The sequence below is a fragment of the Podarcis filfolensis genome (genome assembly GCF_964270895.1).
Source record: "Podarcis filfolensis genome assembly, chromosome: 9".
NCBI classification, from domain to species: Eukaryota; Metazoa; Chordata; class Lepidosauria; order Squamata; family Lacertidae; genus Podarcis; species Podarcis filfolensis.
The window spans coordinates 10,109,416-10,136,815 of NC_139610.1; the positions used below are offsets into that span (position 1 = coordinate 10,109,416).

General features: G+C 43.0%; 1 protein-coding gene across 5 annotated transcripts in view; it reads right to left on the reverse strand.

The window, feature by feature from the left end:
• PPARGC1A (PPARG coactivator 1 alpha) overlaps positions 1–27,400 on the reverse strand; it is a 629,161-nt gene that overhangs the window by 319,134 nt on the left and 282,627 nt on the right. Inside the window, exon 1 of one of the 5 annotated variants that reach the window (XM_083630269.1) lies at positions 18,467–18,565. The exons of the other annotated variants lie outside the window; for them this stretch is intronic. Coding sequence (XP_083486395.1) covers positions 18,467–18,547 — 81 coding nt within the window. The 5' untranslated portion in view covers positions 18,548–18,565. Of the gene's footprint in view, positions 1–18,466; positions 18,566–27,400 lie in introns of those variants that run through there. 5 annotated transcript variants of the gene reach the window in all.

The following is a 27,400-nucleotide window of genomic DNA, read 5'->3' on the forward strand; positions in this document are numbered from 1 at the left end:
GTGGAAAGAGCTTTTTAAAAGCCCTCTGCCTTGCTTTCAGGCCTCTGGGAAGATTCGCACAAGGGCGCTGGAACCTCTCTTGAGTTCTTGGCATGACCCCTTCTGACAGTTTTTCCCAACTCTCCCACCACCTTCCTATTTACCTGACTTTTCCATGTATAAGACTAGCTATGTTTACGCAAAAACAGTGTTCAAAATCAGGGCTCGTCTTATACACGGACAGTGCAGAGATTGTTTGCAGCTGCAAGCAGGAGCTTGTCAGCAGCGATTTGGTGGGTGATTGGTTGCTGCACCAAGGGCTGCTTTGGATTGGCTGCTGCCATGACAATAGAGCTGGTGATTGTTGGATGTGTCAAGGGCTGTCATTGTTTGACTTGTGTCAAATTGTGTGTGCGCTTGCTGTTTCCTGGTGGCAATCAGGCAGACAGTTTGTGGCTGTTGTGATGTGTGCGATAGGCAGCGTTCTTCAATATGGTGAGTGATTTTCAGGCTCCCCCCCCCAAAAAAAAAAATGCTCAGGAAATTGGAGTTCTCAAAAATAGGGGGCATCTTATACACGGAAAAATACGATAATTATTTATTGATGAAGAACACAAGGCTGCGATCATGTAACTAAATTGTGCATAATTTTGGACCCACTGTACTAGTACTATAGAAAGACAAGATAGTGAGACTAACTGAGAAAAAGGTTAGGTTGAGAACCTCTCAGGATCACTGATGGTGGACTAATGTTTCTTTGTTTCTGTTTGGAGAGTTGGCCTGTTTTACCAGCTCTTCCAGTTTCCCCTTCCCTTTGGACTTTGTGTAATGTGGTCCAGAAAAGTATCAATTTGCAAAGGAAAGGCCTCTTATATGAAACTAATGGGGAAATGGGAAAGAATTGAAGAGAAACATGAACATGATCAATGTGAAACTAAAGCGAGAAATCAATGTGAGTTGTTTTGTTTGCTTCACATCAGTTTTACATCTCTAGCATAAAGTAAATGGAGTCTTTATTCCTATTGTACCTCTTGGCACACACCATGAATCTCCCATTCCCTAAAATGACCTGGAATTCTATGAACAAAACTCTACCTTTTCTACCTGCTTACTCCTCCAACTCCACCATCCTCAGTTCCCCAAATGTTTCTTATTCCATTACATGATTCTCGCGACTCACCCTTGCTGCGCCCTAAACTCAGAATTAGCTTTGCAGTTCAATCTTTTGTTTTTCTACAACTCTGTTCTTCGTCAAAACCACATTCTCTGTGAAGTTATCGAATTAACCCCTTAATCTTCACTGGAAAGCCAGTACAACAGAGTGAATTTGACCCAGATTGAAATCCCCATCACTAAGCCACAAAATGCACTGGGCCAGGGACCAGCCATCTCTCACTTTAATGCACCTCACAGGGTTGTAGCATGGCCTGGTTGTGAGGAAGGAGAAAGTACATAAGAAATAAAGCTATGCTCAAGTACATGTAAGCACATTTGGATATATTCATATCTTGTTACACTGGCTTCTCTTGCTCCCCTTTTCGCTATTGGAACTGTTTTAACTGTTATATGTGGAATTGGTTTTAAATATTTGTATGGTTTTTCTATATAGGAATGTTTAAAAAAATTTTAAAAAACCTGTTGGTTGTAACAACTACATTTGTTTTATAAATGTATTTTTTTAAACTGTTGTAATGGAGGCAGTGAGAGATTTTACTTTCTTGGGCTCCATGATCACTGCAGATGGTGACAGCAGCCACGAAATTAAAAGACACCTGCTTCTTGGGAGAAAAGCAATGACAAACCTAGACAGCATCTTAAAAAGCAGAGACATCACCTTGCCAACAAAGGTCCGTATAGTTAAAGCTATGGTTTTCCCAGTAGTGATGTATGGAAGTGAGAGCTGGACCATAAAGAAGACTGATCACCGAAGAATTGATGCTTTTGAATTATGGTGCTGGAGGAGACTCTTGAGAGTCCCGTGGACTGCAAGAAAATTAAACCTCTCCATTCTTAAGGAAATCAGCCCTGAGTGCTCACTGGAAGGACAGATTGTGAAGCTGAGGCTCCAATACTTTGGCCACCTCATGAGAGGAGAAGGCTTCCTGGAAAAGACCCTGATGTTGGGAAAGATGGAGGGCACAAGGAGAAGGGGACGACAGAGGACGAGATGGTTGGACAGTGTTCTCGAAGCTACCAGCATGAGTTTGACCAAACTGTGGGAGGCAGTGGAAGACAGGAGTGCCTGGCGTGCTCTGGTCCATTGGGTCACAAAGAGTCGGACATGACTAAACGGCTAAACAACAACAACCTTGCCCTGGAACCATGTCATAAAAGGATGGGTAAGAAATCTAATAAAACAAACCAACAAATACTGTCAAACTTTAGACTGTAAGTTCCTCACGATAGGTTCCTGCCATTTAGTTTTACTCTGGGAGCTGGCCTGTTTACAGGACAGATGATAATAATAGTAAGCAACAGCAACTTCCCACCCTGTGGAGCAGGGTAGCGATACCAGGAAGAGAGCAGCAAACAGTCACGGAAAAATATCCAAGACCAAAACAGAGTGAAAAACTGAATGAGGAAGGTTTTGTCATTTCTGCCTCAGATTATGCTGGGCATGTTGAAGTCCATTTTATTGAGAAATCAATTCTAATTTGGCAACCCACACAATATCTGGCAGAAGCCACTGGAAACAAGTCTCCATTGAAAAGCGCCAGCCAATTTGCTTCTGCCGACTTTACTCCAACAAACAAAAGCTGGGAGGTCAATGTGTGATGAGGAGCCTCGTGGTACGGATGACATTTTCTCAGTGAATACTCGGGCTAATAAAGGTTGAGAATCTCTCCACGTTGGTTTCACACTTAAACATTTGATTTGAAGGGGTTTAAGGGTGTGTGTGTGGGAAACCTTGGATAAAAATGAGACAAGCAAACAGCTAAAGGCCAGAATGATACTAAGAGCCAGTCTGTATGCCACAGGCTTCAGGAAAGGTGAAATCCTGAAAACAGCTTCCTTCTTGGCTTTCATAAAAGCTTTAACACCATTTGTTCTTCAATTCAACTGATCTTGGAAGTCCAGCGCAGGTCCTGCAAAAGACTGTCAAAACCAGAAGAAAAATAAAGCTTTTAAAGGGTAGTGAATTATTGAAGAAATGGTGTCTATTGAAGTTGCAGGAATGTACTGCAGAAAATTTATCATGGCTACGTGTCTGGGAGCATAAAATGGGCCGCTTAATTCAATGTTTTCCTGACCTTTAAGTAGCTGCAGATCTCCTAACCTTATTCGTGGTATATAGGTATTCACTCAGAATTTATACAAAGTATCTGGGGGGGAGTGGGGAGGGCCTGGGTTGCTAAAGGTTCTCCACAGAGTGATGAAAAGCTATCTGTGAATACATTGCTCTGACCAAAAAAGGAAGGAGTTGTTCTTAAATGTTAATATAAACACAAAGCAGGGATGTTTCAAGGCGTCGCTGTTTACTGATATGGAACAAGGTGTGGAGTGGGTGTTCTGTTCAGGAGAGCAAAAGGTGATTTCATTTATTCTCTATAACCCACTGTTTCTTTCGGATCTCTCACTACGGTTCTCCATGGCACTATTCATCACTCTTGGTGCACTGAAGGCAGTCGAACTAATCAGATAGATAGGGATAGGAAACTGGCAGCCATGGGAATTCAATCTGTTCCTCTGAAATTCCCCAAGTGGCTTCCAGCATAGCCAAGAAACAGAAGGATTAGTCCCTCATTACGTGGCTCATACGCAGTCCTTATTCTACACCTCAAACTAAAGGCAATGTTTATCACATAATCATCTCTCCCATAATTCTTTTTTTGTTTTTCTTAACAGGCGCAGGCAAAGCAAATCTAGGTCAGGAGAACCAGATAACCCCTTCCCCGAGGGCCAACCCACATTTACCTTTCCTCTGTTCTTTTCAGGCATGGTCTGTGCTTTAAAGCTCTGTATCCAAGAAGCCTTTCTTTTGCTTCTGAACTTTCCCCATGAAAACTCACTCTTTACAGCTAAATCGGAGACAACGGCAAGCCACAGAAAACCCAAATGTCCATTTGCTCCAATTCAGCTTTAAAGAACAGGTTTCCGCGAGGAAAGCTCCAGGGCAAAGTAAAAAGAGGGCGGGGAGCACTTGGACACAGAGCTTTAAAGTGTAGACCTTTGCCTGGAAAGAGTGGGGCAAAAGCTAAGCATGGATAAGGCCTGGATCATGTCCCCAACTAAAACTGATTATGCCCCAGAGAAGTCACTGCAGCTAATGGCAGCTTCAGGAGCAAATAGAAACTTCAGGGGGCTTTTTGGGCAAGGAAATGACATGGAGAGTTCAGCCCTTTTTTCCCTACACCATGATCCCAATCCAGACCCTGGCAGTTGCTATTTTGAACATGCATGCGCACACATGCACACACCCTGTATTTGTAGCGTGCATTTGTCCTCAGCCCAATTTGAACAAAGAGATTAACCCCTTGCAGGAACTCGGGAGCTCTTCCTTTAGCATTTTGCAATTTTGTTCCCTGCATGGTGCCTCAGTTACAGTCACATTATGCTCCAGGAACTGGTGAAAGGGTAGCAGTTGAATGCTACCCTTCCTGATTGTGAAAACCATGCTCCCTTTATATATTAAAAAAGTCTGGAGAAGAGGCTTCTATTTCAGGGACTCCTATTTTGGGGGACACTCTCTCAGATCTGAGCAAAAAGTGTCCCTTTATGAACTTTCAGCTCAGAAATCTCATTTCCCACCTCTCCAACTCCACTCCTTTCCCTCTTATTAAGTATAATAAAAATATGACCTTTAAGTTACTTTGCCAACCTTTGGACGTGTTCAGATAGTTTCACTCTTTACTTGGGAAGCCGCACTTTGAGCAAAGTTTGTGATTTCTCTGCCCTTGTATGCTGTTCTGTCTTTTCAAGCTTTCTGTGTACAACCAGACTCCCATATTTAGAAGTATACCATGGCTTACATTTCTACACTCCATTTAGAACCAAGTTCATTGCTCCATAACGACCTGGTTCCCTTCTCTCCACATCAACAGCATTCTCACAGCCGTTAGAAGGATCCATTCCCCCTTCCTTATTCCCAGAAGTGAGTTAAATCTAGGGCAATATGTCCTGAAAAATTATTTAAGTCCCAGAAAAAAACACAACTCTAAAGCTTTTGTGTTTTTCTCTTTAGAAGAGAGTGATAGCTCAAGCCAGCACTGGGAGCGTAACTTGTTACAAACCATGCTCCTATTCCTTATGGTTGTTTTATACACCCAAAAACACTTTTGGAAAGACAAAACTCTTGACCTAACATGAAGCACCAAGTCCCACAAGACTCCAAACTCCAAAAAACCTAAATCTGATAAGACTGACTGTTCTTTTCTAAGAAAACATGCAGGTGAAAAGAAGAGACTTTAAAATAAATAAAAAAAAGATGCTCCAAATGTGATCTGCCATTGCAGATGGCTGTTTTCTTCACAATGGTAACCATTAGGTAAAGGTAAAGGTACCCCTGCCCGTACGGGCCAGTCGTGTCCGACTCTAGGGTTTTGCGCCCATCTCACTTAAGAGGCCGGGGAGACACTTCCGGGTCACGTGGCCAGCGTGATGAAGCTGCTCTGGTGATCCAGCACCAGCACAGCACACGGAAACGCCGTTTACCTTCCCGCTATAAAGCGGTACCTATTTATCTACTTGCACTTAGGGGTGCTTTCGAACTGCTAGGTGGGCAGGAGCTGGGACCGAAAGACAGGAGCTCACCCTGCTGCGGGGATTCGAACCGCCGACCATGCGATCGGCAAGCCCTAGGCGCTGAGGTTTTACCCGCAGCGCCACCCGCGTCCCACATGGTAACCATTACATCGCTTCAAATGTTTTTGCTCTTTTGATACCACTTATACAGCTAACTTACAGATGGGAAATCACTTCCACAAATATTTAAGAAATATATATTTTGTTGCTGGAATGTTTTAGAGCTTTTATTGTCAGCTCCTTATTTTAAAAACAATCATTTCCCACATATTCAAATACCAAAAAGATTGTAATGAACAAGGATGACTGGAATGGGAGATGAGAGCATCAAGTATAGAGACAAAACATAAGGCATGTATTGAATCCTGATCACCAATTAGGCTTTGACATTACAAGAGTGCTGGGCAGTAGGCCAATCACCTCACTTCGGCCCTCCTCCTCCTCTGGTGGTCTGCTGACTAGTTTTGTCATATAGACCAGAGATGGGGAAACCTTTGCCATTCCACACAATGTTGTTGGACTACAACACCCATCATCCCTAACCACTGACTATGCTGGCTGCAGCTGATGGGAGTTCAGAGTCCAACAGCAACAACCCCTCATTTAGGGTGCAAGTCTGCAGGCAAAGCTCTTCAGCATCTTCTAATAGGCAGCAATTTTTGAGGGCTGGGGCTCACGAAATGACAGTACTATGTAGACTATGCCTTCCACATCCCAGTTATGTCACCCTCTGGATTAGAAACTGGTGGCAGCCTGCAGAGGACATACTACTCCAGCTGCTGATCTCTAATATTGAGTTAAATCAAATCTGGATTAGGGATATGGAGTCTGTCCTCTCTAGATGTTGTTGGACAACAGTTCACATCATCCCTGACCACTGTCCATGGTAGGTAGGTAGGTCCCCATCCATTGTCTAGGTGAAACATCTAAACCATTGGTCTTCAACTGGTAGGTGAAGACCCATCAGTGGGTCATGGCCTGATCCAAGATGGGTCGCAACAGGAGCACTACCACCATGCCCATATATTAAAAAGATTAAGAGATGGGTCTCCAAATGCATGTTTTAGTTAAAAGTGGATCCCGGATCTAATCTAAATGACTGGTCTAAATAACCACAGGTTTTAATTGCAGGAGAAACTTACTTAATCATTCCAGATCCCTTCCTTCTCTCCCATGTTGTCTAGGGTCTCGTACCAACTCTGTTGTTCTGTAACAATGGACAAAAGCAACTCCTGAACAGGAAGAAAAATTCTACTTCCTCCTTTACATCTGAACTTTCACAGGCGCAGAACACAATACAAGACTTCCATCTCCAAAATACCTCACCACTACCACTCTTAGGGGACGCGGGTGGTGCTGTGGGTTAAACCACAGAGCCTAGGACTTGCCGATCAGAAGGTCAGCGGTTCGAATCCACGCAACAGGGTGAGCTCCCGTTGCTCGGTCCCAGCTCCTGCCAACCTAGCAGTTCGAAAGCACATCAAAGTGCAAGTAGATAAATAGGTACCACTCTGGCGGGAAGGTAAACGGCGTTTCCATGCGCTGCTCTGGTTCGCCAGAAGCAGCTTAGTCATGCTGAACACATGACCCGGAAGCTGTACACCGGCTCCCTCGGCCAATAAAGCAAGATGAGTGCCGCAACCCCAAAGTTGGCCACGACTGGACATAATGGTCAGGGGTCCCTTTACATTTGCCACTCTTACACCTGCTCTCAATGCAGGAAGGATATCACGGAACTATGTGTGATGGTGTTTATAAGACTCAGGGAGATTTTCTAGCTCTTTTGGGTGCCTGAGGCATTTCTAGACCTTCCCCTTCACTCAGAAATGTTATTGCATATTTCACCTCCACTTTCAAAAGGCTGCTGATCTTTTAAAAGGCAAATATGCACCCCTGTTGTCAGGTCTAGAACTTTAAATTTGAAACTCCCACACTGCGAGGGGGGAATGGGGAAACTGATCTTCTACTTTCCCATATATTTAAGTGAGAATGGAGATGCCATATTAGTTTTTCTTTATCTGAAAAAAGTCCTGTACCTGTGAGTTCTAATTAGTGCCAGAGACAGAGAGACATGGCTGCATAACTGCTGAGTCTTTGGTCTGTTATTGTTTTGATGGGTTTTTTTGCATTTTCAAAGGGAGAGCTGCTATTGCTTCGCCGAACCTAGAATTCCTCTGTGTTACCCTGAAATGTTTGCTGCGTTCTAACTAGAAAGGGCTTCTTCTATTACCATTTTAAGGCTGAAATCCAAATAACACTTCCTGGAGAATAAATCCCATTGTACTCCTCAAAACTTTTTATTCTGAGTAAACAGGTAATGGATCACTCTGAATGATTATAACAAACATAAAGCAAAGACAGAAATCAATTCATTCTTAGTTTAGGAAGAGTTCTATGCAGTTCCAAAGCTGGCATACATTGTAAATCTTGATGTAAAAAAAAATATATTGTATATTACTATCTCCATTTTAATTATTTACCTAAAGATATTAACTCTGGATTGGAGCACATTCTAAAACAAATGCTGTTTTAATTTGCTTTAGGCAACAAAGACCAGCAGATATTTTAGTGGATGAAGTTTTGTCTTTTAATTGGTTTATGAAGACAAAGCATATGCCATGACACAGTTAAATGATTAACAGATTCCCACGAATGCCTTTGGCATTGAATATCTATACATTCATTAGCCCAAACAATTCATCTTCTTGATAAAAACTAAAATTAGCAATAGAGCAGGTTTACTTTTTATGATTAATAAATGATAAAAAATCTAAATTATCCCATCTGAAGCGACTGCTTTCTTAGCTATTAATTTTAGATTTATCAGTTTCTATAATCCATGCTATTAAGCTTAAAAATCAATTTTCCTCAAATATTGTTTTAATATGCTAAGAAAAGCAAATATATTACATGGAAAGAAGTGCCTCAATTAAAAACAAACAAACAAATATTCGTTTTAGGGCCATTTCTAAATCAAGCTACAAAGAGACGGAACATTTGATATATACATATATCGGGGGTTTTTTGGAGTAGATGCAATACATGAATGTGCCTATATGATAAATTGTAACACACACACACAACCAGATTAGTAATAAAGCATCTGCAGCAAAGAGGGAATCCAACTTGCTTTCATTTTACAGGCTTGTTTACATTTCTTTTGGGGGGAAATGCAGACCCCGGATAAATTGGAAAAACAGCCCTCCTCATCCCTGGCACCCTATCCCCAGAGCTTCTCAAGAAGAACTGCTGCCTTGGCCCATGAGTGATACCAAAGGATGTGCAAGGACAAGAGCAGGGCTTTTTGACGAATGGTCCTGGTGCCTTGTGAAAGCTATGTTGCTTCTTTTCCTGCCATTGGTCTTTGAATTTAATTTCTCTGTGGGGATTTTTTTAAAATATGAAAACCACTTCTGGGCTTTAAAGCAAATTTACACACAAAAACTAAAGTCTGGAGTCAACACGTGTTCTTTCCCAATGATCCCAGGGATCACAAGCGCTAGGCAGGTAACAGGCGTAAGTATTGTATGTGGAATGAGAGAACCTAAGCATCACTTCCCCTGGTGTTTATTCACAACCCTCTAAATGGAAAAGGTGTACCAATGGTAAGAAAGGCGAAGAACACGGCATTTTCTCTTGTGGCTACAGATGTAAGAAGCCATCATTTTCCATTCTGCTTGAGTTCCCTGTCCACAGCACTGCTTCTGTTTCACTACAGCTCCTCTTCCAACCCCAAACTATGCTATTCATCTCATTGTCTACTGTGGTGAAATTATGTTGTTTATGTTCTCTGTTTCTCTATTTCTTCTTCTTGGGAGAAAAGCAATGACAAACCTAGACAGCATCTTAAAAAGCAGAGACATCACCTTGCCAACAAAGGTCCGTATAGTTAAAGCTATGGTTTTCCCAGTAGTGATGTATGGAAGTGAGAGCTGGACCATAAAGAAGACTGATCACCGAAGAATTGATGCTTTTGAATTATGGTGCTGGAGGAGACTCTTGAGAGTCTCATGGGCTGCAAGAAGATCAAACCTCTCCATTCTTAAGGAAATCGGCCCTGAGTGCTCACTGGAAGGACAGATTGTGAAGCTGAGGCTACAATACTTTGGCCACTTCATGAGAAGAGAAGGCTTCCTGGAAAAGACCCTGATGTTGGGAAAGATGGAGGGCACAAGGAGAAGGGGACGACAGAGGGCGAGATGGTTAGATAGTGTTCGCGAAGCTACCAGCATGAGTTTGGCCAAACTGTGGGAGGCAGTGGAAGACAGAAGTGCCTGGCGTGCTCTGGTCCATGGGGTCACGAAGAGTCGGACACGACTAAACAACAACAACATGTTGCTGTTACGTTATTCCACCCCATTCATTTTGTGAACGACATGACAGTATTTTGTCTTACCTACAACACCCTTGCACCTAACTAATATTGATACTAGTAACATAGAGAAAGGGAGCAAGAGACTGGTTGTAAGTGTCCTGTTCTCACATGAACTTGGAATGTGTTGGTAGGGGAATCTGATACAAAGAAGTGCAAGCAGGTCCTTTCCATGTCCTTTCCATGTACACAGCTGGAACATGACCACCCCCACAGGATCCTGCTGTTTCCTGGACACGAGTGATCGGCTTTGATGGAACCATCCCATTTTATGTTTTGGGGCCCCTCTCCTCAAAGTGCCCTGCCCTCTGGTACCTTTCTGCCCATTCTGGACATGTTGCAGGGATTTCTGCACCTCTGGGCTACACCTTTAAAAATCCAGAGAAAATCTGAATTAAACATTTTAAAAAGTGTAGGCGCACATTTTGATGATGATGATGATGATGATGATGATGATGATGATATCAGGTATCAGATGGTCAGGATGAAAAGCATGCATGCAGCAGCAGCACCAATTCCACCCAATAATGCTCCACCTGGAAGCCTTCTTGTTCCCTAGAACACATGCCTGCCCTTCATTTGCCATACACTGACAACACAGACCTATGGAAGGCAAAAGAAGCCAAGATGATACTTGAGAAAGTGTGAATATGCGGTGCATGAGCAAGTAATTAAAGTGAAATTGGGCCTGAGTGCCCTTAACTTTCAACTGCATTCTAACAGTGACTTCTCCTTAAATAACTATGTGCCCAGTTCTATTGCTAGTACATGCTTACAGTAAATGCTGCTATCCAGAGTGCAATTTATCAAGGCAGAAAGGTAGCCTAATAGGAAAGATTGTTGCACTGCATATTAGCAACCTGTGTCTCACAGCACTCCAAGTCTCACTTAAACCTTACAAACAAACAGTATCAACCAAATATCCAGCAACATGTGCATTCTGCTGGCAGCATCGCTTTGTAACATCCAAAGAAGATGTTGCATGTGGAACAGTGCGCCCATATATAGCTCACATATGGTCCCCGTGAAAACATCAAAATGAACTGCCACCTGTTCGACTCACAAATTATTACATATCTGATTGGTTGCAATTAATTGTAATATCCAACCAACTCTTAAATGGAACTTGGTTTGGAGGGATTTGAAAATCAGTTTAATCTTGTTTATTTTTGCAAATATATATATATATATATATATATATATATAAAAATGATAAATGTAGCTACATAGCAAAAGCCCTGAGCATTCCCAAAGACAGTCAACAGTGATCACTTTTGAAAATGCTGCGATGAAATGGATTGCTCAGAGGGCTGGGGTGATTGTATGTATATGTTCATATGAGAGTAAAGCGATGTTTTATGGCCGAGTCCCAGTGTAAGACGTTTCAAAATAAAAGACCCCGATCTGACTTCTCTACTAGTTTAACTAAAAATCCACCTTATAAATCAATAGCATAAATAAAAACTGCACAAATGCTTCTGCAGCTGGCAATACATTAAGAATAATTGACCTTGTCCTTTCAAAAGAATAAATATATTTAGATCACAACTGCTTGAGAGCGCAGAGCAAGGATTGTACGATTCATAAGGCTGTCCTGGGGTTTTGCTTTAAAACAAAAAACAGACCAATGAAAACATCCCAAAAACAGTGATGATAAGAGAAAACTTGCTCATGCCATTATGTACCACCCCACTTTACAGTACTGAATTATCTACATCTCTTAGGGTATATTCAGATGGGTGGATTATTGCATTCATTTTCCTGGTTATGTGAACACTTATATCCAGGTTTCATTACCTGTTGTGTTAAGGAACTGTGGCTTCCTTATTGATATACTGCCATGTCATGCTAAATTTCATTTGCATCAGTGGCCGTGGTGTGAAACAACCACAGACATCACTAGACATGTTGTCACCTTTTAATGCATATTTGTGACTCTGTTCCCACCCCCAGACTGCCATGATTTGGGGAGTGGGTGGGGCTGCAAACACATTTTTTTCCCCATGGAAATGTGTGCTAAACTTCCACTAGATTTCCAGAACTGGCTTTTACATCGTGTGAAAGAGCAGAAATTATCAGGTAAGGAAGCAGCAGAAAATGGAATACATCCTTATTATCAAATGTCTCGTCACCGCACTAAAGATGAAAAAAAAACTGTGACACATCTTTAAGGTAGGTTTTTTACATCTTCCACAGGGAGCATGTGAGGCCATATTGTTATCTGAGTTGCATTAAACAGATGCAGCTCCCATTTAATGGAAACTGAAAAGAGAAATGAATATATTGAAAGACATACAAAAATACTCATGTAAGTAATTCTGTAGTTAGTTACTTCAGTATTCATATGGTTTGGGCTGGTGGTGAAGGGAGTTTCAGCGTTCTAGAAGATGCCTATCATTTTTGTTCATTTAATGATGGAACTCTTATATTTTAACTAGCTGGTATAGAAAACCAGAATCCAGCCCTAACAAAGGATGCCTGGCACATTGAGAAGCTATTTCTGTAGTCTCACTTTTTAAGAACAATGGGGATATCCAAGATTGCAGAAACGGCAGGCGCATTAAGCTAATGAACCATGTAATGAGATGTGTGGGTGGGGGAAACACTGTAGAAGAGTAGATGGGGATGGATGACAATTCTAACAAGATTTGGTTTAGGCCAAGAAGGAGTATAAGACATATTTGGTTGCAACCAGAGTAAGTTAGCTGGAACTTGGGTCCTATTGAAATCCATGGAACAAGTTAGGTGAGTTAAGTCTTGTTTATTTCAACTGAAACTAACCTATGGTTGTATCTGATCAAGTCATCCCATGAGTGCAGCCTTTCTCAAACTTGGGCCCCCCCGAGGTTGTTGGACTACAACTCCCATCCTCCCTAGCTACCAGGACCAGTGGTCAAGGATGATGGGAGTTGTAGTCCCACAACATCTGGGGACCCAAGTTTAAGAAAGGCTGCACTAGTGCAAGGACTTCTACCTGTGCAATGGGACTTCCTCTCCCCTTCCTCTGCACTTCCCCAAAGCTTTGGTGCTTACAACTTTCGGAGTAAATCTATGATCCCCCAACACACATTTCTAAGCAACCAGTTGGGATCAGTGAAGAGGCACATATATGATTAGCTGTTGACATTTCACTGTTTTTTTTAATTCACCTGTGGTTTCATTATCTAAAAGGCATAATGAAAGACCATGCTATTCAACATCTTCCAAAATGTGATGCTCTACTAATAACAATCTGAATTTTGAATCCTTTGGTTATATGGTAAGGTAAAATATATTATGCGAATATACTGTGCAGTATTACATATATGAAATATTGACTACGAAGCAACCTGCTGAACCACCAGGAAGACTGAATTTGTTCTTAAAGTATATGGTTATTGCTAATAAACTTGACTAAAATCCCAGTCATTTCAATCAGAGTTTAGTATATTATTCCACTGAATTCAGTTGTACTTAAAAGTGCTTCACTTAGACTGAATTGTGTGCAGTTTATTCATTCATTGCTTTCAAATGAAAGTGGCATTTGCTTTCTTGAGGGAAAGAAAACCAACTTGTCTTAAATCCAAACTTTAGTAGCTTAAAGTTTTTGCCTTTCTTTTTTTAAGTCATGCTGAATACAGGAGAAGAGTTCCTTTAGGCTAAATGCTTATTAATTTAAGAACAGAAATTTTATAAGCTTTAGGAGAGATTATGCAGACCACAGAACAAGTGCGTTTACACATTACTTTAGTTCAATGGTTTATATAACTTCTATATCAAAAATGATAGTGTTGTATAACAGGATAATTTCACATATATAAACAAGCATATTTGTAGTACTATCAAATTAGTACTTTTTCACATAAAAAGGTTGCCAGAGAGCTGGGAGCCAGCTAATTTCATCTTTGACATGTAAGGGCTGCATCATGGCATATGCTTGGATTGTTTTAAATCCCACTGAAGTAAATTGGATTTAAACATCCGTGATGCTCACAGGATTGTATTTCAGCTCTTTTTCTTTTTTGGTCACAAAACTTCCCGGTTAGGATCTGTGGTAAAAAAAATTCAGGAAGTGAAATTTGAGGTGAATCTTACAGCTCCTTCTCATTTTAAATATCTGAGAAATTTCAAGAGAAAGCACAACAAAACTGGGGAAATTTATTGGGAATGGGGCAGGTTCTATGCATCACTAATTTAAATATAATGTAAGGGTGAATGATTTCTTTCAAATACAGCATGGTAACTGTAAAAGGGAAAAGTAACTTTTCACAATAACTGAATGGTTGAAACCTACAAAACAAAAGCTCATCCAGTGTGTTCGTGCTGTAATTAATTATCCAAAATGTATAATTAATATTTTAGATTTCATTTGTGTCTGTCATTCTCTATGGAAACCATTTTTAGAATTACACAGAAACTAAGAAATAAACCCAGGGCACAGGTGGTCCAGAAGCAGATAACAAACTGAAACATGACCTGAGAAGAAAACTGCAAGTATTTGAGATCTCAGCATGTCAGCAGGAGAAATTGCTGCACTGACAAGCCACCGCGATTAGGATGTTTCTCATCTCTTGGGACTTTTTGACCTATATATTTTCCAATCCTATTTATGTAAGTGATTCTCACATTTTGCATCATCTAGAGTCAGACTGACATATCTGGGGACTTTTAACAGAAATTGACCTTGTATGTGCAAGGTGGGAAGAAAAATATATTCTGCCATTTTTGGCACCTGAAAAAGAGACACACACACACAGAGAGAGAGAGAGAGAGAGAGAGAGAGAGAGAGAGAGACTAAAAATATTGGCCCAATAAGAGTTGTTCTGTGTCAGCTTGTGAAGTCAAACCACTGCAGTAGAAGCACCAAAGTGGCCTCTCTGGAGCAAAGCCTGGGCAGTGTACATAGAGGTCCTAGGCTGCCCAGATGACAAGACCTCCCTCTCCACCTCACTGATGTGGCCCAAAGGAAAGCAGAGCAATAGGTTTGGCACCAGCTTGGCTGCTGGAGTTACTGGAAGGAGGTGTACATGTCACCACACAACCATCTCAGGGACACCAACTCTGGATGTGTTTAGGGTTTACTCCCTAGCCTTTCCTTCTCCCAGAGATATCCGCAAGGCAGTGGAGGTTTAGGATCAGACTTCTCCCTCTACAGCACATGTAGAAACCATCTTATTGGCCATTGGGCCCACAATTGGTCTTGTCCGCTCCATCTGCTGAAGACTGTCTTTGCATGCAGGGGAAGTCCCTAACTCAACAAGGGTTTGAGACCCATCGGCTACACTCACCTGGTTTAGCTGGCCATTCAAAGCTGTTTTCCAGGATGTGGCCGCTGTCACATGCTGACAGCTTCTAGGGGCCACGAGGGAGTGCTGGGTGCAGGGTGGGGACCAAAGGTGGAAAAACAACCCCAGAAGGAGTATGACAAGTACTACCCTTCCCCTAACACCCCAAACACATCAAATAATAACAAGAACTACAACAACAACAAGAGTATCACCAGGAGCAGTCAATGAGGAGGGATGCTGATGCTCCCTGGCTGAGGAGTTACTGCGACTTACCAAGGGAGAGGGGAGGTCAGTGCTGTGCAAAAGCAATGGCAGAGCCAGTCTAGGGCTTGCCCATCGGAAGGTCGGCAGTTTGAATCCCCATGACGGGGTGAGCTCCTGTTGCTCAGTCCCTGCTCCTGCCAACCTAGCAGTTCGAAAGCACGTCAAAGTGCAAGTAGATAAATAGGTATCACTCCGGTGGGAAGGTAAACGGCGTTTCCGTGCGCTGCTCTGGTTTTGCTAGAAGCAGCTTTGTCATGCTGGCCACATGACCCGGAAAAACTATCTGCGGACAAACGTCGGCTCCCTCGGCCAGTAAAGTGAGATGAGTGCCGCAACCCCAGAGTCGTTCGCAACTGGACTTAATAGTCAGGGGTCCTTTACCTTTACCTTTACCTTATTACGGTAAACCAGTTTCAGTTGGGTGTGTGTGGTGCTCTTAACTCTTACATGACATCCCGATATGTCATCCCATAATGCTCCAGTAATGCCCAAATCCAGTGATCACATGGCATAGACTGATCACATGAGACATACTGCGAACTGCCCCGAGATCTTCAGACGAAGGGTGGTACACAAATTTAATAAATAAAAATATAATAAAATAAAATGCCGGCAAATGCCCGTCTGGTCCCCATCAGTGACATGTTGGTTAGTGGATTCAGATGGTACTAGATTGTCATGAGATGAAACCACCAGTGAGAGGCAATTATCATGCTCCAGTAACATTAAAAAAAACTCTCTATTTAGAGAATTCTTGCAATGCATGTGCTGTGCTGAAACTTGACCTCCAATTTCTCAAAAGTTTTATTGCTCTACAAATGGTTTCCATTTTTATTTTTTTCTGCTCATTTTGGGGGCACATGAGAGTGTCTTTAGAATTTTGGCTGGTGCAGGGATTAGGTCGTAAGAGAGGTGCTTTTTTATTCCTATCCAGTAAACATCTACAGTGGTACCTCGGGTTACATATGCTTCAGGTTACATACGCTTCAGGTTACAGACTCTGCTAACCCAGAAATATTACCTCAGGTTAAGAACTTTGCTTCAGAATGAGAACAGAAATCGGGCTCAGGCGGCGCGGCGGCAGCAGGAGGCCCCATTAGCTAAAGTGGCGCTTCAGGTTAAGAACAGTTTCAGGTTAAGTACGGACCTCCGGAACAAATTAAGTACTTAACCTGAGGTACCACTGTATTTAGCACTCTGCAACCTCCTTGCCTGCTCACCCTGACCAGAAAAAGGCCCAAGGGAGTTCTGTCCTGATGTCTTCCTCTTGGGTACTAAAACCCAACTGGTGGAATATGGGGAGGATGAAGTTCAGACTACTGGTGAGATGTTCTGTAGAAGTCGCAGCACTCACAAACACCTCTAAGTAGAGCAAGTATAACATCAACCCTGAACCCAGCCACAAGAATTTCACCAAATCTGATAATTTTAAAACACCATTTCTTTTTTCATTAATGGGTGGATAATGGCTGGGGGGGAGGACAGGATACATTTTCAGCACAGCACTAAACAGTACTCTCTCAACAATTCTCAGAAGATGCCCTTGAACTCTAGGACAGGGCAGTGTTGCATGACCTTATATAAAGTGAAATCAAAACATTCGTTTTTTATTATTAATATCCAAATCTCCTAGTGGCTAAAATCCACCAAGCATTTCTCTCACAGCACTATATGAACGTTAAGTTCTGTTCTCTGTATTATTCCAAAGTGTTGGATGACCCCCAGTACAACCAAGGTCATTCTACAGTAGCACAGATTACTGTTATGGTTCTCTTTCTCAGTGTGAAATCGGGGGGAATCTGGTACATTTGAAATATATACATTTCCTTCTCGTGGGGGGAAGAAAGGATTTTGTCGCGTGTGGCAATCTTTACTAGCCCTGTACTTTTGAGCAATTTCTCGTGACAGAAAGAGATTGTGTTAGCACTTTATCAGAATCTGTTAACAGCAGCAATCCCCCCTAAAACACAGCTTGTGAGGAGTGCCAAAAGAAGGGAGAAACTACCGTGTGACATATCTCTTCAATATTGTTGATTGTCTAATTAAAATGCACCGGAGCAGGAAAAAAAAGTGCAGATATGCTGTGTAGGATGTAATGTAAAGAGCAATCAAAGCCACTCAGTGGTGCTTAGCAGAGGATTTCATTTATCGGCTTACAAAATGGAAATATCTAATTCCGCAAATTTGAAACAGGTATTTCAGAGTGTAAACAGTACTGCCTTGCAGTGCTCACCTAAATGAAAACTGCCTTTGCCTTGAGGGAGGGAATGAATGCATGCAAAACTGCTATTAGCCCGGTATAATAAGGCAAGCGTGTACCATGCTTTAAAAGGAAGGGTCACATCATTAAATGAGGTTAAAAGAAAACAAAACAAAACTCATTGTTACAAATTACTATGACACCATGGAAGCAAAAGGGTGACAGGTGTTGCTTTCTGTTTTTATAATGTAATAAACTTGCAACTACACAAGAAGAGAGAGAAAAAGCCCCATGCATTTCCTTTAACAGTGCAGAGCACACCTGCAGCTTGTTAATGTAAGTACCATTATTAAGGGAAGTATAAATTTAGAAATGTCTACAGATTTTCAAAACCTTGCTTATCCCCACCCCCACCCCCTGCAATTTGAACTAAACAGATTTGGAATCGCCTAGCCATTCTTCCCAAGACAATGAAAACATAATGATCACTGATTCCCTGCGAATCGGCTTCCGCAAACTGCTGAGCTGCAAATCAACGAAGCATATTTCATTTGTACTTAGCCGGCAAAGTTTAGAGATTACTGGCACTTAAGACATAACAGCATACTTCCAAGCATTCACAGACACCTTTATATCACTGACCTGCCAGCTAGGCTCCCGTCGTAGCCCTTTTATCCAGTCTTCCTCCAAGTCCTTATTCTCCCTCGCGCGTGTTTCATCCATAGCAGATGTGGCTTGCACAATCTCGATTGGCCACTGGCTGTTAGACTCTCTTTGTAAGCCTTTTAACCACCGCGGCAGCAAGTGCAGTTCAGAGGCAGACTGTCATGAGGGAAATGTCATGCCTCAAAATGGGTTTTTTCCTCTCCTTCTCCTTTTGACATGAAGAGCCTGCTTTGTGGGGGGGGGGGAGCCAAATCACACAAAAAAAGTGTGAGTGCTCTCCAACATGTGCTGGCAGGCCCCATAAGTGTCAGAGCTATAGCTAGGGAGTTCACCACAGCTTATCTGGGGGGGGGAGGGGCAGGGGGAGTTTATGTGGCAAAGTTAATATATATATAAAAGCCCATGTGGATGCAAAAGGAGAATGTGATGCTAACAAAATAATTTCATTTTTTTCCTCTACCTCAGATTCTTAGTGTGTGATGCTAATAAAATACAATTTGAAAAAAAGCGGGGAGGAGGGCAAATAAATAAATAAATAATCCGTAAATAACTACAGAATTCACTTATAGGATGCTCAGTTTTGACAAGTATACATGATCCCATCATTCCGTCGCACTTTACAAGAAACAATACACAGGATAGGGTATTCAGAAAGGAGCTGTATGCTGATGATTGGAATCACCAAAGTTTACCCTCCAGCCCAGTTGTTCATAGCCTCCAACATTTCTCCAATGAAAATTAAAAAAAGGTAACGGACCTCTGACAGTTAAGTCCTGTTGCAAATGACTCTGGGGTTGCAGCGTTCATCTCACTTTACAGGCTGAGGGAGCTGACGTTTGTCCGCAGACAGTTTTTCCGAGTCATGTGGCCAGCATGACTAAGCCGCTTCTGGCACAACGGGACACTGAAACCAGAGCAGTGCACGGAAACACCGTTTACCTTCCCGCCAGAGTGGTACCTATTTATCTACTTGCACTTTTTGGCAGGAGCTGGGACCGAGCAAAGGGCGCTCACTCCGTCACAGGGATTTGAACATAGGGGTATCCTATTCCATAAGAAGCAGAAAAAGAAGAGTGGATTTGATATCCCGCTTTATCACTACCCGAAGGAGTCTGAAAGCGACTAACATTCTCCTTCCCCTTCCTCCCCCACAACAAACACTCTGTGAGGTGAGTGGGGCTGAGAGACTTCAGAGAAGTGTGACTAGCCCAAGGTCACCCAGCAGCTGCATGTGGAGGAGTGGAGACGCGAACCCGGTTCACCAGATTACAAGTCTACCACTCTTAACCACTATACCACAAATTAAAGCTCTCTAATTTGGGCTCTTCTGAGGCTTTTCGTTTTGGCAAAAGCACATCTGCATCGTGTGACACATATCATGACCAACCACAGCTTCAAAATAAATAAATAAATGGGTTCCTGAAACAATGCATAATGTGGTCTAAAAAGCAAATTTTCCTCTGCCAGAGCATGGTTTGACTTTAGCTCTCATGTTGCATTTTAAGGGAAAGAATGAACATGATAATCGGATACACATATGGGGTACTTTATTTTTAGATCAAGAGAGCAAGCAGTAAACCAATATGAACACAGGAAGATTTTTTTTTTTAAATAGACACAATGAGACACACCAGACAAGCAACAAAAAGAGATAAGAAAGTTTGTGATCAAGTTAGCTGTTTTCCAGATATGTTAATATGGTAATGATGTTTTAAAAATGGAGTTCTTCCTCACTGTAAGCCACCCTGCAGACTTTGTTACAGGGCAATATGGAGAATAAATAGAAATAAATTCAATGAGAGAATTGTTGATTTCTCCATTGCTCATTGTGCAGAATAAACTATCTAGAGTTGATAGTATACAGGTGAAACTCAGAAAATTAGAATATCGTGGAAAAGTTCATTTATTTCAGTAATTCAACTTAAAAGGTGAAACTAATATATGAGATAGACTCATGACATGCAAAGCAAGATATGTCAAGCCTTTATTTGTTATATTTGTGATGATCATGGCGTACAGCTGATGAAAACCCCAACTTAACAATCTCAGAAAATTAGAATATTAAATGAAATCAGCAAAACAAGGAGTGCAAATAGAGCAATATTGGACCTCTTAGAACTAGAAGCATGCATATGTACTTGGTTTGGGCCCCTTTTGCAGCAATTACTGCCTCAAGGCGGCATGGCATGGATGCTATCAGCCTCTGGCACTGCTGAGATGTTATGGAAGACCAGGATGCTTCAATAGCAGCCTCCAGCTCTTCTGCATTGCTCGGTCCCCTGTCTCTCATCTTTCGCCGCCGAGACCATATAACACCAGTCTTGAAAGACCTACATTGGCTCCCAGTACGTTTCTGAGCACAATTCAAAGTGTTGGTGCTGACCTTTAAAATCCTAAATGGCCTCGGTCCAGTATGCCTGAAGAAACGTCTCCACCCCCATCGATCTACCCGGACACTGAGGTCCAGCACCGAGGGCCTTCTGGTGGTTCCCTCACTGCGAGAAGCCAAGTTACAGGGAACCAGGCAGAGGGCCTTCTCAGTAGTGGGGCCCTCCCTGTGGAACGCCCTCCCACCAGATGTCAAAGAGAACAACAACTACCAGACTTTTAGAAGACATCTGAAGGCAGCCCTGTTTAGGGAAGCTTTTAATGTTTGATGTATCACAGTATTTTAATATTCTTTTGGAAGCCGCCCAGAGTGGCTGGGGTGGCCCAGCCAGATGGGCGGGGTATAAATAATAAATTATTATTATTATTATTATTATTATTATTATTATTATTATTATTCTCTTGGCAATGCCCCATATATTCTCTATGGGGTTCAGGTCAGGCGAGTTTGTTGGCCAATCAAGCACAGTAACCCCATGGGCATTGAACCAGGTTTTGGCACTTTTGGCGGTGTGGGCAGGTGCCAAAGTCCTGCTGGAAAATGAAGTCAGCATCCCCATAAAGCTTGTCTGCGGAAGGAAGCATGAAATGCTTCAAAATCTCCTGGTAGACGGCTACGTTGACCCTGGACTTAATGAAGCACAGTGAACCAACACCAGCTGATGACATGGCTCCCCAAATCAACACAGACTGTGGAAACTTCACACTGGACTTCAAGCATCTGGCATTGTGTGCCTCCCCATTCCTCCAGACTCTGGGTCCTTGGTTTCCAAATGAGACGCAAAATCTGCTCTCATCAGAAAATAGATTTGGGGAGCCATGTCATCAGCTGGTTTTGGTCCACTGTGCTGGGGGGGAGGCAGCAGGCAGACCGCTTGGGCAGCGCGGAGCCTGCACACACCCAAGCCACTGTGTCTCTCCCAGGAGAGATGTGTGGCTCGGGCAGCAGCAGGCCCCGCAGTGAGTGCTGCTCGGCATTTTGTCACCCCTCTCAGTGGTGACACCCAGGGCGGCCCGCCCCCACCATACCCCCTTCCTCCACCCCGGAGGATCATGCCCAAGGTGCTGCACACCCACCTGGCTCTGCCCCTCCCTCCCTCTGATTATTAGGCAAAGGTGTGAAGGGGGATCTGGGCATGCACAACAGGAAGCCCTGCAAAATCAGAGTTCCTAATCCCATGGAGAAGCCTACAGCCAACTCCCGCTGCAAACTTTCATCTAACACAGGTTTCCTCAACCTCGGCCCTCCAGATGTTTTGAGACTACAGTTCCCATCATCCCTGACCACTGGTCCTGCTAGCTAGGGATCATGGGAGTTGTAGGCCAAAAACACCTGGAGGGCTGAGGTTGAGGAAGCCTGATCTATCAGGAATTGGAGTGGCTTTGCTCTCTCTTATCCACACTTGCAAGGGGCTGGCTGAGTCAGAATGAGGACGGTCCAGCGAGTTGTACCCACCACCACGAAAAGTGAGGGAATTGGGCAGCAGAGATCTGGAGGCGGGGGGAATCCCAGAAGATGTCCAATCTGCTCCTCCATCCCTGTCTTCCCCATAGCGAGCCTTTCTGGGCCCCCAGCCCTTGCTACATCCTTCTTCTGAACGGGAGGAACTGTGAGCGAACATGTCCTGATGCAGAAAGGGGCTGGCAGTGGTTCTGGCACCCTACAAGGGGAGGGGCCACTCTCTTTGCAAGACTTGGAGACACCTCCCTCTCTGCCTCCCAGGTACAGGAGGAGCCAGAAAAGAAAAAGCGCAGAGAGGGTACAGCTTGTGCAGTGAAATGAGTGCCTGAAGACGTGCCCACCATCCAAACCCTTCTCTACTTAAGTACTTATGGCTCTGAGCTAAATAGGAAGTCTGCATTGTATAGTAATGAATGGGGGATTAGCAACATGTATTGCCTGAAGTGCGTAAGGGGCTTACATATTGCCGTAGCCTAACAATAAAAAGCTTTGGAAAGGAACTTTTGTGCATATATGGGGGAAGGTGGGCAACAGGATACTAATACATGAATAGGGCCATTGTTGCTTTCCAATCTATATGGTAAATACAGATGGATACAAACCATCCTATTGAAAACTAGTCATGTTTTTGACATTCATGATTCCTAGATTTGTAATGCTCACCTTCAACGTGCCCTTAAGTTCTTTTCCAGCTCAGTTTTTTAATCTAATCCGAAGAAGAACTTATCCCAGTCACACAGGTGGTTGCTGCAGTGCCTACTGTGGCAGCAGAGAGAAAAATCTCTCTCCCATCATCCTCTTCAGGTACCCTGAAACAATTACAGTTTCCAGGGCTCCTAGCATCCAGATTACTAGTATAACTAGAAATAATGTGGGATAGCAAGTGAAGAGGAGGAAAGAAGAGGAAGGGACCCCAACTTCCCACAATCCTCCTGTGGTCATAGCAACCACAACAGAGAAGTTTAGACAGAGGCCTCCATCCCCCTCTACCACCACCATGCAGCCTCCACCACTGGATTAAAAAAAAAATAGTGTTCACAGGATAAAGGGCCAACAACTACAGATTTAGAACTGCAATTATAAACTGATTACCCAGTACTTTCCCCCTAGCATCCTCCAGTTTCACTCATTTGATGAATCCAAGCTGAACTGAGGAACTTGCCCACCTCTACTGAAGACCACCTCACAGATTATGTTTTTAAATGTCCTCTAATTTTAAGGCTCCAGCCGATGGAATGGACAAGACCAATGGTGAGTCCAGTGGTCAAGAAGGCAGTTACTGCACGTGTTGTAGAAGGAAACAAGAGGCAGATGGGGCTAGTCAACCTGGGAAGGTAGCCCACGTAGGAGAAGAAAAGCTCTGATCATAAACCTCCGCTGCCTTGCAGCTATACTCATTCATGAGAAAGGCTTCAGAAGTAAACCCCGAGGAAAAATCCATACCAACTGCCTTGAGAGACATCTTCAGGAGAAGAAGAGGAGGAGGAGGAGGAGGAGTTTGGATTTGATATTCCGCTTTATCACTACCCGAAGGAGTCTCAAAGCGGCTAACATTCTCCTCTCCCTTCCTCCCCCACAACAAACACTCTGTGAGGTGAGTGGGGCTGAGAGACTTCAGAGAAGTGTGTCTAGCCCAAGGTCACCCAGCAGCTGCATGTGGAGGAGCAGGGATGCGAACCCGGTTCACCAGATTACAAGACTACCACTCTTAACCACTACACCACACTGGCTCTCAAGAAAAGTCAAATCAAATCAAACTTTATTGTGGTCAAAGACCAGACAGGAAAAGAAAAGGCAAAGGAGTACCATATTTTTCACTCTATAAGACGCACCTAGTTTTTGGAAGAGGAAAACAAGAAAAAACATATTCTGAATATGCCCCGAAGAGCCACACACACGCTCCGTGCGGCTCTTTAAAGGGAGCGCTGAGCAGAGCCTCCCACCTGTATTCCCTCCATAAGACGCATACACATTTGCCCTTACTTTTTAGGAGGGGAAAAGCGCATCTTATAGAGCGAAAAATATGGTAAATCCTATACAAGTTTGGTTGGATGGCTTCTTGTATGCCTCCTGCCAGCAACTCCTGCATCCAGGCTTGCGCCAAATGTATTGCTTCCTTTGGAGCACACCAGCAAGACTGGGGGTGGGGCAGAGTCTTGTTGTCTGAGAAGCCCAGGACCTCCATACATACCACCCAGATTGGCGCCCCAGAGAGATCACAAAAAACAATGCAGGAGGCAGAAGTTATGAGTTGGTGTTTTGACTTCAACCCTAGAGGTGCACTCCATTGTCTCTCGAGATGGACAAGTGCCAACAACAATTTTAAGTGCAAAGCTAAAGCCTAAGGGAATGGTGGTTGGTTGCAATTTCCTGTTGAGTGTACACTTAGTGGCAAACCCAGGCTCACGTCGGTGCAGCATGCGCAATACATCTGATACATCTTTACTGAATGATGGTTATCTAAGCAAAACGACAAACTGAACAGAAGGGGAACACTTAAGTTGGGACCATAGGTTTCAGCAATTGTTTAAATCTATGGTACATTGGACTTCAATTATTTTCATGTAATTATTTCATGGTCTCTCTCTCCCTCTGTCTCTGTCTCAACAAAGGTTGCTGTGCAAATTGTGCCGAATATGAAAACATTTATGGATGGAAATCAGCAAACTTTTTTACTCAAAGAGTGCTTGAATTATTTTGAATTGTGAGAGCCTGAAGCAAAGAAAACACATTAAAAAACATCATATGAAGGGAAACAGCAATTTCCCTCTTTCGAAGCTGTCACTTATTTGCTAAGAATCAAATCTAATTCAATGCAGTTAAAGAGGTTTCATATATCACTCAAATGTGTGCGTACACACCCAAGGAAACAGATCTGCTTAGCAGTTGTTCTTTGAGGACAGTCTGAAGGTATATAATACAGTTTCATCACTAAAGATACCCAGGTTGGTGAGCCCTACAAACTTATTGGAACAGGGCTGCTGGAGAATGATATAAAAGCTGCTGCTCAGAGGAAGGTATAAGTAATGAATAAGATACGTTATTTTATTTATGAAGGCAATTTGCAAACATATAATAAAACAGCTAAACATAGTTTTAAAATAGTGCAGAAATAACAGGCAATGGGTTTAAAAACAATACAAAATGAACAGCCAGCTGGAAAAGCTTGTCAAAAAAGAAAATAAAAAAGCCTTCAATTGCCTCCAGAAAGTACAAATACTAGGTGTCAGTTATATCTCTACTCTACGGGGATGCTGTTCCACAGAAAAGGGGCAGCCATATTAAAAGCAACGTTCAGTGTTCGTGGAGTGGGCTTCAGATAGCTCTTCTGCAGAAAGCAGTGAAGGGATGTGGGTGGCGCTGTGGGTTAAACCAGAGAGCCTAGGGCTTGCCAATCAGAAGGTCGGCGGTTCGAATCCCCGCAATGGGGTGTGCTCCTGTTGTTCAGTCCCTGCTCCTGCCAACCTAGCAGTTCGAAAGCACATCAAAGTGCAAGTAGATAAATAGGTACCGCTCCGGTGGGAAGGTAAACTGCGTTTCCGTGCACTGCTCTGGTTTGCCAGAAGTGGCTTAGTCGTACTGGCCATATGACCCGGAAGCTGTACGCCGGCTCCCTTGGCCAGTAAAGTGAGATGAGCGCCGCAACCCCAGAGTCGTCCGCGACTGGACCTGATGGACAGGGGTCCCTTTACCTTTACTGGGTATATAAGAGATAAGGAGGTATTTCAAGTAACCTGACCATAAGCTGCATGGGGCAGAAAGGCAGACAGTGAGAGTCCTAGAAACAAGGTGTCAATGCACGACTTGCAGGCTCTGGACCAATCTCAGTGGTAGCTCTACATAGAGTGCATTGCAATAATCCAAACTTACCAATGTATGGACAACTGTGGCCAAACTATTCCGATCCAGGAATGGCTGTAGTTGTCTTGCTACCAAAAGAAGTGCACCTCCAATGAGAGCTGGAGCGAGGACCTCCATCAGACTGCTCATTCAGGGAGAGTGCAATCCTTTTAAAGGCAGGCAACTTCATGACTTATCAGACCCGGATACCACTCCTTCAGAAAACCTCCATCTTGCCAGTATTCAACCTCAGTTTATTATCCCTCATCCAGCCCACCATTTCGCCCAGACACCGTTTCAGGGCCATTTCCAATTCAGATGTTACAGAGATTAGGTATCAGCAGCTTACTGATGACAACCCTCTCCAAATTTCTTAATTGAACAAATATTCATGTATTTCAGAATGCAGTGGCAAGATTCCTAACAAGAGTGAGTGTTTTAATCACTTTACTCCATTGTTAACCAGGGTCACTGCCTACCAGTTCATTTTCAAGGGCAACTCAAATTACTGAATTCATATTATCTTCTAAGGCCTAACTTGTTTAGGACTGGCACCTAGAACTCCCAGCTATCTTCTGATGCAGGAAGGCCCTTCTGGAAGCCCAAGCTACATCATAAGTTGGTGGAGAAAGGATAAGGGCCTTCTCTGTTGCAGCGCACAAAACATGAACCTCATTTATCTCCCTCAGCATTAGTTTTCTATTACCATTTAAATACATTTTTTGCTTCAGTTCTAGAGGCAGAAATGTAGTATTGTAAATTTATGGCTGCCTGTTTTGTTGTGTTTTTAAAGTATTACATTACACAATTGGTTTTTTAAATTTATGATGATAGCCACCTTGAGTGCTTCACTTTGAAGAGGAAAGGCAGGATAAATATATCTAAATAAAGAGATATGTTGCCTGTTTGGGGCTTTAGCCTATAGGTTACTTTATACATAAGTAACTGTCCCAAATTTCAGACTACTATGAGGCATTTTATATGCACGCAAATTATAATTTTTACTTTGTACAGCGTGGCATTCAGGAGGTTATTACAATTAAATAAATAAATATACCACCCTTCATCCAAAGAGCACAGTTTGCAACATAACAAAACAAAATAGTAAAGGTAAAGGTACCCTTGCCCGTACGGGCCAGTCTTGCCAGACTCTAGGGTTGTACGCTCATCTCACGCTAAAGGCCGGGAGCCAGCGCTGTCCGCAGACACCTCCGGGTCAC